This window comes from Nicotiana sylvestris, chromosome 6 (assembly GCF_000393655.2).
Source record: "Nicotiana sylvestris chromosome 6, ASM39365v2, whole genome shotgun sequence".
NCBI classification, from domain to species: domain Eukaryota; kingdom Viridiplantae; phylum Streptophyta; class Magnoliopsida; order Solanales; family Solanaceae; genus Nicotiana; species Nicotiana sylvestris.
In genome coordinates this window covers 22,154,250-22,171,105 of record NC_091062.1, presented here as the reverse complement: position 1 = coordinate 22,171,105, position 16,856 = coordinate 22,154,250, and the positions used below count along the sequence as shown (strand labels likewise).

The 16,856-nt window shown below is 38.0% G+C and overlaps 2 protein-coding genes across 2 annotated transcripts; one reads left to right on the top strand and one right to left on the bottom strand.

Annotated features, from left to right (window-relative positions):
- Nucleotides 1-11,029: 11,029 nt before the first annotated feature.
- LOC104226732 (cytochrome b6-f complex iron-sulfur subunit 2, chloroplastic) lies at nt 11,030-14,219 on the top strand. The gene is made up of 5 exons (XM_009778785.2): nt 11,030-11,227; nt 11,328-11,578; nt 12,825-12,942; nt 13,118-13,300; nt 13,956-14,219. Exons 1-5 carry the CDS (start codon nt 11,195-11,197, stop codon nt 14,055-14,057), a joined length of 687 nt encoding a protein of 228 aa, XP_009777087.1. The 5' UTR covers nt 11,030-11,194; the 3' UTR covers nt 14,058-14,219.
- Nucleotides 14,220-14,345: 126 nt separating this feature from the next.
- On the bottom strand, nt 14,346-16,289 carry LOC104226733 (receptor-like protein EIX2). Its single transcript, XM_009778787.2, has one exon. The coding sequence runs from the start codon at nt 16,287-16,289 to the stop codon at nt 14,691-14,693; it is 1,599 nt and encodes a 532-aa protein (XP_009777089.2). The 3' UTR covers nt 14,346-14,690.
- Between the last annotated feature and the right edge of the window lie 567 nt (nt 16,290-16,856).

The window sequence follows — 16,856 nt, the reverse complement described above, 5'->3', positions numbered from 1 at the left end:
CTCAGTTTAGCTTAGCTTCTTGTTTTCCTTTTAGAGCAATGTAATAGGGAGATCGGTTGAGCAGTAGCATCCTACAGCAGCATACAACAGCGCACAACAACAGCAAGCATTACAGCCGCACGGTAGTCCCAGCTACCAAAATTTCCCGAACTACATTGACCTGATTCCTGTTCAGCCCAGGATATGTAGGAAACCTCTGAAGCAAAGGTTCGGTCAAATCTTTTTCAAAAAAATGCTTCACACGGAGTATTCGGACGGGCAAAAATCGCTCGCTTATCTTTGCGCGAAAACCCTTCGTGTCTTCGTGCAAAGAGGGGCAGCTGTAAGCACGTGATTTTTGCCTCACGGACGATCGCTCCAAAAGAAAATAAAAATAGTGACAAATGGTTTCGCTGTACAATTTTTCGATCTTTCCGTAACATGTGTTGTTGGTCATTTGTGTGTCTGCCCATTTTGCATCCAGTCACTATCAAACAAAAATACAAAACTATGTGTCGGTAAAAGAAAATTCAAAAAAAATATATATATATATGTGTGCATCGTTCGTTCTAGGCTTTTAGTTAACTTACTTAAATATTTTTGTGATAATTGTGTTAAAATGTTACATTGTTGTTTAGTTTTAATTTCGTTGTTTTATTATCTATTATTTTTATTTTTGTTTTAAAAGAAAAATGAAAAAAAAAAGAAAGAAAGCAAAAGAGTGAAAGAAAACCGGTTTGGGCCAAAGAAGAAATGAAACAAAGCAGGCCCAAACCAGCACCAAAACCCAGTCCAAATCAGGCTGCCCCAACAGGACCCCCAAACGACGTCGCATCAGTACCCCTGATTAGAACCATTGATCTGACTCAAACGAACGGTCCCGATCAGGCCACTCGTTCGACCCCAAACGACGTCGTCTAAGGAAGGTGATCTGAGCCGTCCAACCCCTTGATCCAACGGACCTAGGCCATTCCCCTAAACCCGCCCAGTTTTGACCCGATCCAACCTTACCCGGTCTCACCCACTACCAAAACCCAAACGACACCGTCTTCCCCAAGTGGATAAATCCTGGCCATAGATCTCATTTGATCTGACGGCCAGGATCTAAACCCCTAGCCCATATATAAACTCAACCCTTCACCCCACGCCCCTATCCGAACCCCACCCCTCACTCGTCTCCTTCCCCAAGTTGAAACCCCAAACCCTAGCAAGCCGCCCTAGCTTCCCTTCCACCAAAACCCGGCGGCATGAACGCCGGTGGCCACCTCCCGAACACCCTAAGACCCCCTCACTCCCCTGAACGCGAATCCACGAACCTCGAATCATCTCCTATCGCCTCGAATCTGGATTTGAAGATTCGAGACAAAACTCGATCTACACCAAACCGCACCATTTTTGTATCAGACACTCCCCTGACCTTCCTCGTGACCAAACCAAGCTTGGTTTGGTCCGAATCTACCCACAACTCCCTAAAAATAAGATCTGGAAATCCAGACCTTAGAACACATGCACCTGGGGAATCCGGCCGGTTTTGACAAGGGTTTGAGGTCTAATAGACCTTAACCAAGGTGTTCTCATGTGAGAACACCCTGATTAAAGTTTGTTCGGCCTCAAGAGTTCGAAGTTGAGTCTGATTTGGGTCCGTTTTGATTTCAAACTTTTTCGGTAAGTTTCCTTTTCTCTTTGTTCAGTTCTAATTAAGTTTTTAGCATGATTTGTTGTTGTGGTTATTTGTTTTGGTCTGTTACTTTGTCTGTTTTCTTCTATCTCTAGCAAAGACCCTTTATTTGGTCGATTGATTTTCTATGTGTGTGTTCTGAATGTACTCTGTGATAAACATGATCGTCGATTAGTTTAATCGTCAGATAAGTTAACTCATATAGGCCCCAGTAATTGAAACAAAAATTGTCTGATGCCCTTTAGGTCCCTGAACGTATAGTTTATATGAGCGACTGATTATTACCTGCTATAATTAGTATAGTCGACTCGATAAATGTCGTCGATTAGTTTTCTATAACTAAGGAATCGAATGAGCTAATAATGTCGCATGACTAGTTGAACGTTGCCACTGACTGAATGCCCCAGCATTGTTTAAAATGGTTTGTTTGCATTGTAAAAATGACTGAAAAGGTTCAGTCCAGGCAGTCTTGAATTTGAACTTTCATCAGTTCAAAAATGCCCTGATGCTGCAATAGGCAGGGCAGTAATAATCAAGGTTTGACAGGGGTAGTCTGGGGTTTGAAAAGAACAAAAATGATTAGTTTAAATGAGCTGACAACTAGGGTACTAATTTAGGATTAAACTAATACCAATGGGGAACAAGACACAAGGGTATGGGGCTTAAATTGAATAATAAAATGATGCCCATAACTCCTGATTAAACAAAACCAGGCGTGGGGAACCAAAGGGGCTGGCACAAAAGATGCTTAGGCATGACTTTAACAGAGTATGGGCAGGCTGCAAAGTTGCAGCACGAGGGAAGCCTAGCTGCACTGAGTCATTTGGCTTATAAATAGGCCATTTGAGAACTTAGAAGGGGGCTGGACTTCTAGTCTTCAGAAAAAGAGAAAACAAAAAGGGGAAATTTTCAGAACACTTTAACCAATCACTGCCCAAAACTGCACGAGGAGCTAAATTGGTTGGGCTATTCTAGCCAAGCCAGTTATTCTAACTAGGGTCATTACTGTTCCATTAAGAGAAAGGCTGTGTGTTTCTGCTGCGATTGTTACTATACTGAGTTTTCTGTGTGCTGTGGTTCGAGTCTTAGTCTTCCTGATTGCTGGAACTGTATCGGGTATTAGCTGAGCTTTGTGGTTATTGGGTTTTTCTGTTGCTGTCACATTTGGTATCTTGGATTTTCTACTGGTTCATTACTCTTTTTCTGGGATTGTTTGTTTGGGCCTCGACCACCTGTGGTTTCTGTTGCTCTGGAAACTGTTGCTATTTGTCTGTTGGACTGTGGAAAGCATTTGTGGCTGTTGGTTTGCTGTTGTGTTGTTACTGTTTGGTTGTTGTTGCTGTGTTTACTGCATACTACCCAGCTGATCATTCCTTCCTTCTTTGTCCTCTATACCAGGTACACAATTACACTACCAATGTAACTCGAAAGTTTGAGCAATGAGTATAAAAGAGAAGATCTGCAAATGTTGTTTATATACATGTACTGTTGTGTTGAATGTCATGTAATGTCTAATAGCTCATATTTTGGGATACTGAAGTTAGCTTACAAGCCTAGTTGATGTCAATATAGGGTATCGAATGATAATTGTATATGTATGCTGTTAGATAAAAGTGGTCTCAATGAATTAGGTTGCATCTCAGATTTAGTTTACTTTGCCATATATGCTATAATGTAATCCAAGCATGAAATTTGTACACTGTAAATTAAGTTCTTTCCTTTCCAATAAATTGCCATATATAACTCTTGAAACCATGTTTCAAGATAAAGAACACAAATTCAGGGCCTCAACCTCATGAAGGTCGAGCCCAGGTCGAAGACAGACCAGGCAGGCCCGCATCGAGCGAGCAGTGGCCCAGGTCTGGCCAACCGCGCGTGGGCTGGATTTGGGCCCATGATTATTTATTCGACTGACTGTGCACGCAGCCTCGTCCCTGATTTTAAGCATTTCCGAATTCTGTTATAAATAACTTGCAAGCATTAATTAATTAGGACTATCTACTGCTTTCGATTGATAGAGACAAACACGACAAGAAACATAGTTGCTATAGGATATCTTTTTTTTAAAAAAAATAAGAACGAGATGAGCCTTGATGAAAACAAACAAAACGCGCAGATGCGGGGCCCTTGTTAAATGTATATTATTGAAGCATTTAGTTTCCAGGACGGGTTGCTTAGCAAATCTCACAACCCTCCTAAAATAACAACACGATAGTCTCTTTAGGATACGCTTTAATAAACCTTACCTTCTTAAACTCGGGTGCACATTTATGTGACCCAAATCCAAATCTCGACGGATTCGAAATGTATTTCTAATCACGGGTACATTGATTGTGACGTGATCCGAGAGGCATATCCATGACGTCGCGAATTCCTTTTAAAAGTAGAACGAGACGAGCCTCGTCAAATAAAAATATACACAGCTGCGGGGCCCTCTAACTGTATATACATTAAAACACTTAGAATTCGGGACAGGCCATTTAGCGAATTTTTCGGCCTTACCCAAAACAACAATACGCTAGTTGCTTTAGGCACGTCTTAATAATTTATTCTCCTTAATTCGGGTGCACATTTATGTGACCCAAATCCAAATCTCAACCGAGTCGAAATATGTCAACAACCATGGGTGCATTGATGTAACGTGGTTCGAGATATGTTTTCACGACGTTGCAATTCTTGATAAAATAACAGTAAATGACAAAAGCGGTTTAAAAGTTAAATTTTGCACATAAGTTCACACTTGTATAAAATCAGATAATCAAGCCGAATATAACAGTTGAGCGACCGTGCTAGAACCACGGAACTCGGGAATGCCTAACACCTTCTCCCGGGTTAACAGAATTCCTTATCCGGATTTCTGGTACGCAGACTGTAATATGGAGTCATTCTTTTCCTCGATTCGGGATTAAAATTGGTGACTTGGGACACCCTAAATCTCCCAAGTGGCGACTCTGAAATAATTAAACCAATCCCGTTTCAATTGTCCTTTAATTGGAAAAACTCCCTTGTACCCCCTCGGGTACGGAAAAAGGAGGTGTGACAATATTTACTGTTCTACAAACTGAGGCCGAGGGCCATTTGTGAGGATATGCTGAGTGATATGAGGCCGAGGGCCTGAGATACTTTTATACGCCACGAGGTGGCTTGAGTAATGTGAGACCGAGTGTTGAGTGATGTGAGGCCGAGCGCCGAAAGATGATGCCACGAGGTGGCTTGATATAGCGCTTGGGCCGTAAGGGGCCTCTCCAGAGTTTGCACCCCCATAGTGAGCGCATATACCCATCATGATTTGAGAGTGAGCCCGCGGGGCTGATACTGTACTGAGAGTGAGCCCGAGGGGCTGATATTGTACTGAGAGTGAGCCCGAGGGGCTGATACTGTTCTGAGTGATTATTACTGTGACTGAGGGGCGGATTTCTACTTGTTATCTACCTGCTAAATTACATGTTTTACTTGGTTTAAAGGGATTTCATTTGACTTCTTCACTGATTTACTGCTTTAAGTAATTTCGCTGCTTGATATAGAATTGTTTTGTGCCTTTACGTGTTCTCTTACTTTCAGCCATTATTTATGATTATTACTCACTGAGTCGGAGTACTCACATTACTCCCTGCACCATGTGTGCAGATTCAGGCATCGTAGAGTCCGCTCCTGAGTGTTGATCCTCCCAGTCCAGACAGTGATTACGGAGACTACGAGATAGCTGTTGGCATCCGCAGCCCCCGTGCCTCCATTATCTTATTACTTTTATATTCTTCAAACAGTTGTACCAGATATTATATCTAGTACACTCGTATCAGGATCCTTAGTTGCTCATGACTTGTGACACCCCGGTTTGGGCTGTGTCGGGATGGCTTCTACCGTTGTTATCGTAAATTCCGCAAATTATGGTTATTATATCATGTTTTAGAACTATTTATGGTATTTAACTGTTTAAAAGAGGTGTTCTATTTTGGTCTAGCTGGCCTTGTCTTCACGAGAGGTGCCATCACGACCGTGTTCTGGGTTAGGGTCATGACAAATATAATATGAACTTAGTCGAGGCTTTAAACCAGACCAAACAACGCCGAATTACGAATTGCACATCGAATCGAATTATGAGTTTAAATCTTCCAACTTCTATAGTTTGCATCGAAACGTATCAAATCAATTCGGAATGACTTCAAATTTTGTACACGAGTCTTAAATGATATAATGGAGTTGTTCCAATTTTCGAAATCCAAATCTTACCTCGTTATCAACCAATCGACTTACGGTCGAATTTATGAATATTTCAAGAACTTCATTTTCCAACTTTTCGCCGGAATATGACGAATTATCCTACGGACTTTCAAATCCAAATCTGTACATATGCTAAGTCCAAAATTACCATACAAAGCTATTGACATCATCAAAATTTTCATTCTGGAGTCGTTTGCTCAAAAGTCAAACTCCAGTCAACTCTTTTAATTTAAGCTTCAAAAATAAGAATTGTTCTTTCAATTTAATTTCGAATCTTCTGAAAATCAAACTCGATCGCACACGCAAGTCATAATATATATTATTAAGTTGCTCGGGACCATAAGTCACTGAACAGGGCGTAAATTCTTAAAACGAAAAGTCGGGTCGTTACAGCGACATCTATAACAACATGACTACAGACATAAAGGCATGGACTTTTTATGTTTCGTACCGGTATCAACGTCAATGGTTCCTCCTTATGTTAAATATTATAAAAATTATACGTTAAATATAGAGATACTAAAAAAGAAATATACACAATGATTAAGGGACTTACGAAACTGATTACAGACGAGTTAGCACTGCACAACTATTCAATATACTTCCAACTATAGCTGCCAGTCAAAACATTTTTAGAAAACTTCTCCTACTTGTCAAAATATTCATTGAATAGTTTCTTGTCTTCCTGCGCAACTGGTTTGAGTACATCTACCTTCGGTTTCTTCTTCTTAATCTGTTTTAGTTTCTTCATCTTACTTGTAGAAATTGGACCCTTCCTCAATATGTTTTACAATCTTGTCACCCTGTACAAAAGTGATCCAGATAGTTTAAAAAAGCTTTCATTCTAATTTTGTAACTCGCCCATGATCTTCAACATCTTATCCAATTTGTTATTCACAATCTTCAACTCTTCGCGCACATCTGTATCACTTGGCTAAGCATTGCACATCCTACATGGTCCTCCTCTACCAATATCTTTATCAGAAATACCACGAACTAGTGGCGAACCAAGAATATTTTGACCTAAAGGGTTGTTTCGGTAAACTCAACTTCATCATTAATCTATAAGCTCACAGCACTAGGTGCCTTCTTAATGGCAGTCGCCGATTTTAAATCAAACACTAACTGGTCGATTAACGGATGTGCTACCGCATTGTCATATGGTACCAAATTTTACATGTAGTCCATATCCATCTTACATAAGGTAGGAATAAGGTAAGGGTGCATCTCCTGAAATATATCATGGATAGAATCAATAGACAAGTAGTACTAACAAAATCGACAAGAGATCTATGATAATCTCCTACTCTGGTTGAGTCTCATCTACTGGTAAAGTGTTATTGCATGCCATAACTTACCACATCGGGATCATCAACTCTCTGCTTAAGGATCCCAATCAGGGTCAGATGTCACTTTCTTATTGTGTCATCTCAACATCCTTGGTAGCGGTATCAGTATGACTTTTAATTTCTCGGTATTACGACCAAATAGCGGAATTACTTTGTACGTCCAAGCCTACATTTAATATGAAAAAAGAATATTAATTTTAATCAGCTGCAAATATAATAATTATACTCAACTACCTAGAATTTTTGAGAAGTTCTTTTACTACTTACCATGAATTCCCATGGGAAGCCGTACATGGCATAACTAATCGATCTAAACTTTTTACCACAGATTTTGCTTTCTTTAATCATTGTCACGATCCAAAATTCACTAAAGGTTGTGATGGCTGTGCAAGCCAACAGTAAATGAGTAACTTAATTACTCATTTTTGTATTTTGAATTCATAATTTTCATTAATTAAATAGCATGAAATAAAATTACAGGGTAAATGATGATATTTCACGAACTATAATAATAAATAACCTGTAAGAACCCCAAAACCTGGTGTCACAAGTACATGAGCATCTATTAATGTGCAACAATAATACAACATCCGTATGAAATACAAGTTAGACAAGAACATAAATAACTCTGATGGAGACTCTGTATGATGTGGATCGTATCAAGGAAGTGCAGCATACCGTAAAGTCCCTGCAACAGTCGTGCCTCTGCACCCAGAGGACAACCAGAAACATATATGTATACCTACACAATAAGTGCAGTAAGTGCAGCATGAGTACTTAAATCAACGCGAACCCATTAAGTATTTAGCCTATCCCCAGAGAAGTAGTGACGAGGGGTCGACATCGACACTTACTAGTGGTCCAATAAAACAGATACATAAGTCATAATATATCATACGGAGCTACTCATGCCTGTAAACTATCAAGCGATGTACAATTGCTCAAAACGACCGGCTGGGTCGTTACAGTTAGATGTCCCGCTTCCACATAGGCATGATCAACGGTCAAATGTGTTTATTAGTATTCATTCCATCGAGTTAGAGTGTTCAAATAGAAAAAATGTAAGTTCATGTATCGGATTTACAAACTGATACAAGTTTAAGTGGTCACGAGGCCATTTGGCCTAAAATTATGAAGAACAAGAGGAAAAAATATAATATTGCTAATCGAAATCCACCATAAGTTAGGTGAAAAGCGGAAGGAAGAAGAGAAAATGAAAAAAAAATTGGAGCCTACTACATTACTTTATATATGATTGGTACTTATATGATATATAATTAAATGGGCACCTCTCTAATAATGATAATTATGTTCATTGTAGCATAAATAGGTAAACATTTCAAACGTTAACTAGGCGCAAGCTAGCAAAATGATAGGAATATCGAGGTTTAAATGTTTTATTTAAAAATACAATAAATTTATCTGACACTGAATCATATTATAGGAGTTTTGCGTGGAAATGACACCGGGTAGCTATTTTAAGCATGCTATTTAAAATATATTCAGTCTATAATGCATTTAAAAATTAGCCAATTCGCTCAAATTTCAGGACACGACGTCATAGAGTTTAAACCACAAAGTTCAAATTTCAGGACATCGTTCCGTAAAGTTCGAAAACTGTGTCTAGAAGTCCAAGTCTTATGTTCTGAATTTTAAATTAGTAGTTCAGACATTTGGGACACATAGTCTTACATTTCAAATTAGCAGCTTAAAAATTTAGGACACTAAATCCTGAATTTCCAAATTCAGGATACTTAGTCTTGAAGTTTGGATGAATTGGCTAATCTTTAAATACATTGTAAATTGTGAGTATATTTAAACAACAGACCTAAAAGTTGCTACTGGTGTACTTAGCCCGAGTTTTGCCTCGTCTCATTTGTGAGCCCAACTAGGCCCAACTGTAATTCGTTATAGGGATCTTTACACAAACAACCGCTCAGATTTATTAATTCCTAGTCGATATATTAACAAAATTATACACTAGTTATACATGGTTATGTACATAATAAGCATAAATTGTGTAAATGAAAATTTTACCTCCTATAGCAAATTTGATACCTTTTTAAAAAATTATCTCCTATAGCTACCTTTTAATTTTTATAGCAAAATATCTATTTATGACAACTTCCTACCTTTAAGCCATTAAATACGGTGTGTATTATTTTTCTCTCTCCCTCTCTCTTCCCTCTCTCCTCCTTTCTCTTTCCTCTTTCTTCTCTTTTTCCCCCGGGTTAGGTGCTTGACGATCATTCAGTTACACATCTTCACCGCCTCCTTTGAGACTAGCTAATATTTTGCACTTTACTCTGATCTGCTTATCGATGTGAGGAGAAAATAAGCTGATAGTTTCAAAAGGAAAGTTTTCCATAAGTTTCTGAAGGCATGTTTGATCAAATAATGTTGGTTCTAAGACTAACTCTGAGTTGTTTTCAAACTTATCTGCAAATAGCTCTACCTGGAAGCCCCAATATCTCCATCTATCTGCTCTCCATCATCAAGCTCATCGCCGTCAATATAGATCATGTGTGATTCTGTGATTGTGCTCTTTGGACGCTATAGAGTCGAGAGATCCCGCCCTTATATTAACATATCTCCTTTAAAACTTATTCCCTTTTCCCTTTAATTTGGTGCGTGTTCGCCAGATCTGCTTTTAGAAACCCTAGCAGGGGTTCCGCCAACGACAGATTCGGCTGGCGACCACTTCCCCCTTCCTTGTTTTGTCACCCCTAAACCCCTCGATGAATTGGGGGCGAGGTTTGGGGCTGAGGAACTTGAAGAGTCTGTTACTTTTTTTTTCATTGTATTTCAATGCATCTCGTTGTATTCCATGTATTTCATTGTATTCATTATCTTTTTTCATTGTATTTCAATGTATCCCATTGTATTACATGTATTTCATTGTATTCACTGTCTCGCTGAATTCCACGAATGTATTGATATATTTTTTTAATTAATATATTTTATGTATTCAAATATATCTGCAGTATGTATTCATATGTTTTTGCACTATAGATGACCAGCTATACTTCATGTATTCAATGTATTTTTATGTATTTAACTGTATTCAATGTAATTATATAATTTAAATATATAAATCTATTTGTATAGATACCACTAAAAAACAAAATGATGGATTGAATCTCTGAAGATTGCTCTGTTTTTGGGGAGTTTTTCGGTTGAGAATCTTTTTTATAACTAGAAATACAAATTTGTGTGTCACAATTGAGTTTGTTGAGTTATATTAGGAGTCTATCGTGTTAATTGATTCACTTACTATTTTTAAACAGCTGAACACCCTTTTTTAAGCAAATTATGTTACTGTATTCACGAATACAGCTTGTGAATACAGTCCAATACATTCTTTGCTTAGCTGGATTCCCCTGTTTTCCGCCGAGTTTTGCTACTGTATTCATGAATGCAGTAGCAAAAATACATCGAATACAGTCTATAACAACTGAAAAATACAGTAGCAAAAATATATCGAATACAGTCAATAACAACTAAAAACATAGCTATAGAAAGTAATTTAGTAAATGGTAGCTATAACAAGCTAATAATCACTAAAATATAGTGGTTTCCGAAACTCTCTCTATATTAAATACTCATTAAACTACTTTGCCTTTAAGCAATTGGTGGACGGCTTAGATTAGTTTTTCTTTATTTATATGTCCCTCAAAAGTGTAAGAAAACAGAGCTGAAAATGAAAACAGGATAATTAATACTAAGATATAATCCGAATAGATAAATAGAAAAAATTGAGAAAAAATTCCAGAAAGCTACTATCCAAGTGTGTGGCTCTACTGGCTACTGCCTTATCTAATGATAGACCAACTGTGGACACCATACATCCGCTACAAGTTGCTTACCCCCCCCCCCCCCACCCGGTCTCATCAACGATCACTAATATCACTACTACAAGAAGGACATTCACTTCCTCTGAATACCTTTTTCTCAGGAACATTCTGAAATGGCTTCTTCTACTCTTTCTCCAGTAACTCAGGTAATTAAACTGAAACTATCTTCATTCTTCATAAGATAGCTTCTTCTATTATGGGCATGCAATAGTTAATAATTTTGTCTTGTTTTTCCATATTTTTCAGCTATGCTCGAGCAAGAGTGGTTTGTCTTCAGTTTCACAATGTTTGCTACTGAAGCCAATGAAGATTAACAGTCATGGATTGGGAAAGGATAAGAGGATGAAAGTCAAGTGCATGGCTACAAGCATTCCAGCAGATGATAGAGTGCCTGATATGGAAAAGAGGAATCTCATGAATTTGCTTCTTTTGGGTGCTCTTTCTCTACCCACTGCTGGGATGTTGGTACCTTATGCTACTTTCTTTGCACCACCTGGGTTAGTTCTTCCTCCCTTTATCACAAATTAGACCCTATTTCGAGCAAGAATGTGAAGTTTATGGTTTCTGAACTTATCACAAAATATATAGCTCGTTTTAGTTAGTTGGTTTGCAATTATACATTCATACATATTTAATGAATTTCTTAATACAAATACAGAATCTAAGCAAAAGTTGTTCAAAGCCTTAATTAATATTGTAGTTCCGCCCATGTTTAAATTATACCCCTGTTTGTTGAATTGAACTTATATATAATTATATACTCATAGTTTAAAAGTATTCTATCACATAGAAGATACTACATTCTAGTAAATGTTCATAATAAGTGAAAATAATTATTTTGAAGATAAGGCAAGAAACCTCCTATAACAAGTTTAATTAATTGTCTAACAAGAATGATTGGAATATCAAGCTCATCAATCCCATACCAAATCTCATCATTTGAATCACCTTTTCGAGAGATACAAAATGATTTTCTAGGATCGGATCTTATATTTGGGGTCTAGGAGTGATATTACTTCCCAATTCAATTTATTCTGCATGTCCTTGGGATTTGTTCTTGTCAGTACATCGTTATTCTATATTATACCAAACTGTATGTTGTAGCTTGATAGTGTAAAAATTATTATATTAACTAACGATACGTAAGGTTGTTTCAAATTATTACCTTTTTGTTTCTGCGACTTGGAAATTTTATGTTGCTAGAGTAGCTTCTTTTCTTGTGGTTGAGCTTTTGGTTTGTTGATTCATCAACTGATACTCCAATGTGTAGGTTCAAGTTTCTTAGCATGTGCAACTGTTTTATCTCTGCAGATTTTAGCAATTGCTGTAAAGTTTTAACCTCAAAGCCGTAAACTGTCCTGAAATGATAAGCCTGAATTTTTCGTCCTACTGAACGATATCAAACATTTACTAAATCACAAGACTTCATACACATTGTCCGTATTGATCTTCTCTAAGCTAATATGGGGATATCATGGTTTATGTTTCCAAGTTTCATATTGAGTCAAATTATACCTTATAGACCAATATAATGCCAATGGACACTTGATATCTTAACAATTCCTTTATACTAACAAAAGCTAAAGGAAAAAAAAATGCTGTTATATGCAAGAATCACTGGTATGCTATGCTTTGGTATCTCTAGACGGACTCGATCTATCTAGACTCTGTTGTCATTCAAATATTGTCTGCATTACTAACCTTGACTCATGCTTTGTCGTTCCATTCGGAATTAATCAACAGGTCAGGGGGTGGTAGTGGTGGAACCCCTGCCAAGGATGCATTAGGTAATGATGTCATTGCATCTGAATGGCTCAAAACTCATCCACCCGGCAACCGAACTCTCACGCAAGGACTAAAGGTACTGTTACCTTTTCTTTTATCGCATCACAATTTATTTGTGAATTCAGTGTTTGCTTGATGATCTTAAGATTACAAGAAATGACATCTTGTTCATGGCATCGTTTGGACAATTATACTAACATGGTAGTTTGATTTATTCTGGTGTTGTGATATTGTTTTCGATGAAATTTTAGGGAGATCCTACTTACCTTGTTGTGGAGAATGATGGAACACTTGCAACCTATGGTATTAATGCTGTGTGTACTCACCTTGGTTGTGTTGTGCCATTTAATGCTGCTGAGAACAAGTTTATTTGCCCCTGCCATGGATCTCAATATAACAACCAAGGAAGAGTTGTTAGAGGACCTGCTCCTTTGGTAAGTCAATAGTACCCACTATTTTCCATGCTCTAACTATCTTTATATATTTTCTTATAATCTACCCTTCAGCCTAAGCCTGACGACATAGACAAATTTAAGGCGGCTTCGTTTGGTCTAACTGAATCCATTGTTTCCGGCTAGAACTATGTATACATACGAAAAACGAATTTAAAATGTATACTCTCTCTGTTTTAATTTAAATGACACATCTGTTCCAAAATGAATTACATTTTTATATATTTGGAAACAATTTAACTTTAACCTTTTCATTTTACCATTTTACCCTTAATGAAAATTTTTACAGCCATACAAATGTCATGGCTCTACAAAACTTTCGCCCTTAAGCTTTTAGGACCATATGTTTCAAAAGTCTTTTTTTTTTAAATTTTATGTCAAGTCAAACTACATCACCTAAATTGAAACCAAGGGAGTACATATATCAACATTGCACTCATTCTGGCCTCACCGGCTCTAGATTAGGAGTTTGCCTCTGAATAGCAAGGCCAGAGGCAATATCAACCCTTAGTCAAGGTTTCAATCATATTAGCATAGCACAAAATTCTAATTTGAACATATCCCATGCTATCCTCCCCCCAACCCCCCACAACCCCTCCAACTACTATAATAACATTGTGTTTTGTGGTTGGCACAGTCCTTGGCATTGGCTCATGCTGACATTGATGATGGGAAGGTGGTGTTTGTCCCATGGGTTGAAACAGACTTCAGAACTGGTGAAGCTCCATGGTGGGCTTAGATCAACTTATCTAGCTTTATCACTATAATATCCTCTTGAATCTTTGTTACATAAAAGCTTATTCCCTTTTTATGAAGAAAAAAGAAATATTTGATTTTGAGATGTAACTATTGAAGCATAACCCTTGCAGTCCTATAATGACATTTTTTGTTTGGGATACAACTATTTCATTTGTTTATATGTAACTTCATGTGCGTTGCTCCATTTTCATTACGGCCTTCAAAAGATATTTTTGAATATGAACTCACAAAAGAAAAATTCATTAAAACTGAAAATGTCTAACTAATTTCATTCTCACAATTCATAACATCATAAAGGAAAATGAAGAAGATAAAAAGAAAATATGCAACTAAGCATGAAAACATAATAAGTAGAAAGGTTTTACAAAACCAAAAGATACTATTGAACATACTAAATCACTTGATGAAATTAAACCAAAAAGAGAACCTCACAACAAATTTTATTGAACTGGCCAAACAGAAAACCAAACAACAACAACACAACAACAAACCTATTGAAATCTCACAAGTGGGGTATGAGGAGGGTCAAGTATACGCAGACCTTACCTCTACCTTATGATGATAGAGAGGTTGTTTCCAAAAGACCCTTGGCAAACAGAAAACCAAACATATATCACTTTTTCCCAGATGCTCGATGTGGACAAACTTTATTCTTCTGATGGTTGCTCACCCTCGTCCCTCGTTGCTGCTTGTTCATTTTCAATCTTATGGCAGCAAACACATAAATCTTGTTGCCCATGTTATCCAGAAACCTCATATAGGCATATCTCCAAGACCTTTTCAACATTAGAGTAGCCCAAAATACCCAGAAACTTGTGTTGAATCCAATTCCCATGCTAATATAGAATGAAAATTCCTCCAGCCAGTTGTTTTCTCCGTGTTGAGTGGCGTGCACTTCCTGCTTATCACAGTGCGTAATGTCGTCATCTAAATGATCCGAGCAGAATTCTGAGACTGGGAGTCCGCACAAGTCTGGATTCCCAACATAAGAACTATTCTCGAAGGTAGCAAATTGACATCCAGATGGAATTTTCCCTGTCAAACCATTGAAAGAAAAATTCGCAAACGCAAGAGATGGAATTTCTACGATACTTGGAGGAATGCTGCATGACAGCTTATTCCAGGAAAGATCAAGAAATTCCAAATATCGCATGTTGGCAATGTCACGAGGAATTGTGCCTGTGAAACTATTCCTTGATAAATTCAAACCCCTCAGTGCAATAAGGCTGGTGATTTCCGAAGGAACCTCCCCTGATAAATGGTTCTCTGCTAGATCAATTACTCTCAAGGGCAAGGAAAAATCGTACACATAAAACCGCCCTTTAACAACGAGCGTCCCATGAATCCTATAATCTGCATAGGGTCCATAAGTAAAGGAAGGAGCCTCCTCTACCCCGGACAAGGTATGGAGATTTTTAAAACACCTTGGAATAGTTCCTGATAGAGCATTGGAACTAAGGTCCAAATCATACAAGTATCTAAATTGGCAAATCTGCCAAGGAATGTTTCCGTCAAGCTTGTTTCGGCTTAATTTAAGAATCATTAGTCTCTTTAAACTCTCCCCTATCCAAAATGGTATATTTCCAGATAACCTATTTTCGGAAACATCAAGAATTTCTAGTCCAGCTATGTTCTCCAATGATGAAGGCAGATTTTTGGAGAAAATGTTGCCTTGTAATTGTAGATAGATGAGATTAGCAAGATATCCGATTGAATGAGGTATTTCCCCTGATAGGCTATTATTTGCTAATATCAATGCTTCCAAATTCTTCCCATATCTCCAACAGTCTGAAAGTTGTCCTGATAGAAAATTTGAAGATAGGTCCAGATAACCAAGGGAATTATTCATGACAAGTGATTCGCATACAGGGGCAAGGGTACCATTAAAGGAATTCTCGGCCAAATCCAAGGTCATCATCTTGGGTGAAAAATGAGGTAATGGACCATGAAGATTGTTCCCACTCAGGTCCAATTTTGTAAGACTAACGCTTTCTGTAAATTCAGGCACTTCCCCTCTGAAATAGTTGTGTGAAAGGTCTATGTGATATACCTTTGCAGAACGATTCCAGAACCAATCGGGTACTACATCAGAGATATTAGCGCGAGAGATATCAATAAATGAGAACTCTCTTTGTGTCTGAAGCCACTGGGGAAACTGTGTACCAAGTTGGCAAGACTGCAGGCCAATAAAGTCAAGTTGACAACGAGGCATCCAAGTTGCGGTTAAATTGAGGATAATTGAGTTGGATGACAAGTCTAACACTCGCAAGTCACTGAAATTCAAGAAATGTTCGGTAATCAAGTTGATGTTAGGCAATATAGATGATATTTACACCTTAATATTATCATGTTTTATTGTTGTTTTATAGGCAAATTGATAACAAAATATTCTAAATGGTGTTTTTTTACTTCGCAGGGAATATTCTAAGTAAGGAAGCACTACGGAGTGTTTTGGAGGCAATAATGTGAAGAAAACACCCAAATCAAGAAGTACCCGAGCACAAAGAAGCAAAAATGGACGGAGGGAAATCCACCGCGACCGTGGTGGAACCGCGGCTGATCAAGTGTTCGATACAGAATGTTCAGCGTTCACCGCGGTCGAGCCGCAGTCTTACCGCGACCGCGGTGAACTGTTCACGTGCCAGAAAGTTTGGGGACCGATTGTACCAATTCGAACCAGCATTCGCGATCATGTTCACGTGCCAGGATTTCGAGATTGTACCAAACAACTAAACAATTCGAACCAGATATGGGGGATCACGAAGTAGACCTAGTTGTA

Coding starts and splice junctions, on each gene's coding strand:
- LOC104226732 (XM_009778785.2), top strand. CDS start 11,195: ATGGCTTCTTCTACTCTTTCTCCAGTAACTCAG. Junction 11,228..11,327: donor CTCTTTCTCCAGTAACTCAG/GTAATTAAACTG, acceptor CATATTTTTCAG/CTATGCTCGAGCAAGAGTGG. Junction 12,943..13,117: donor CTCTCACGCAAGGACTAAAG/GTACTGTTACCT, acceptor ATGAAATTTTAG/GGAGATCCTACTTACCTTGT.
- LOC104226733 (XM_009778787.2), bottom strand. CDS start 16,289: ATGCCTCGTTGTCAACTTGACTTTATTGGCCTGCAGTCTTGCCAACTT.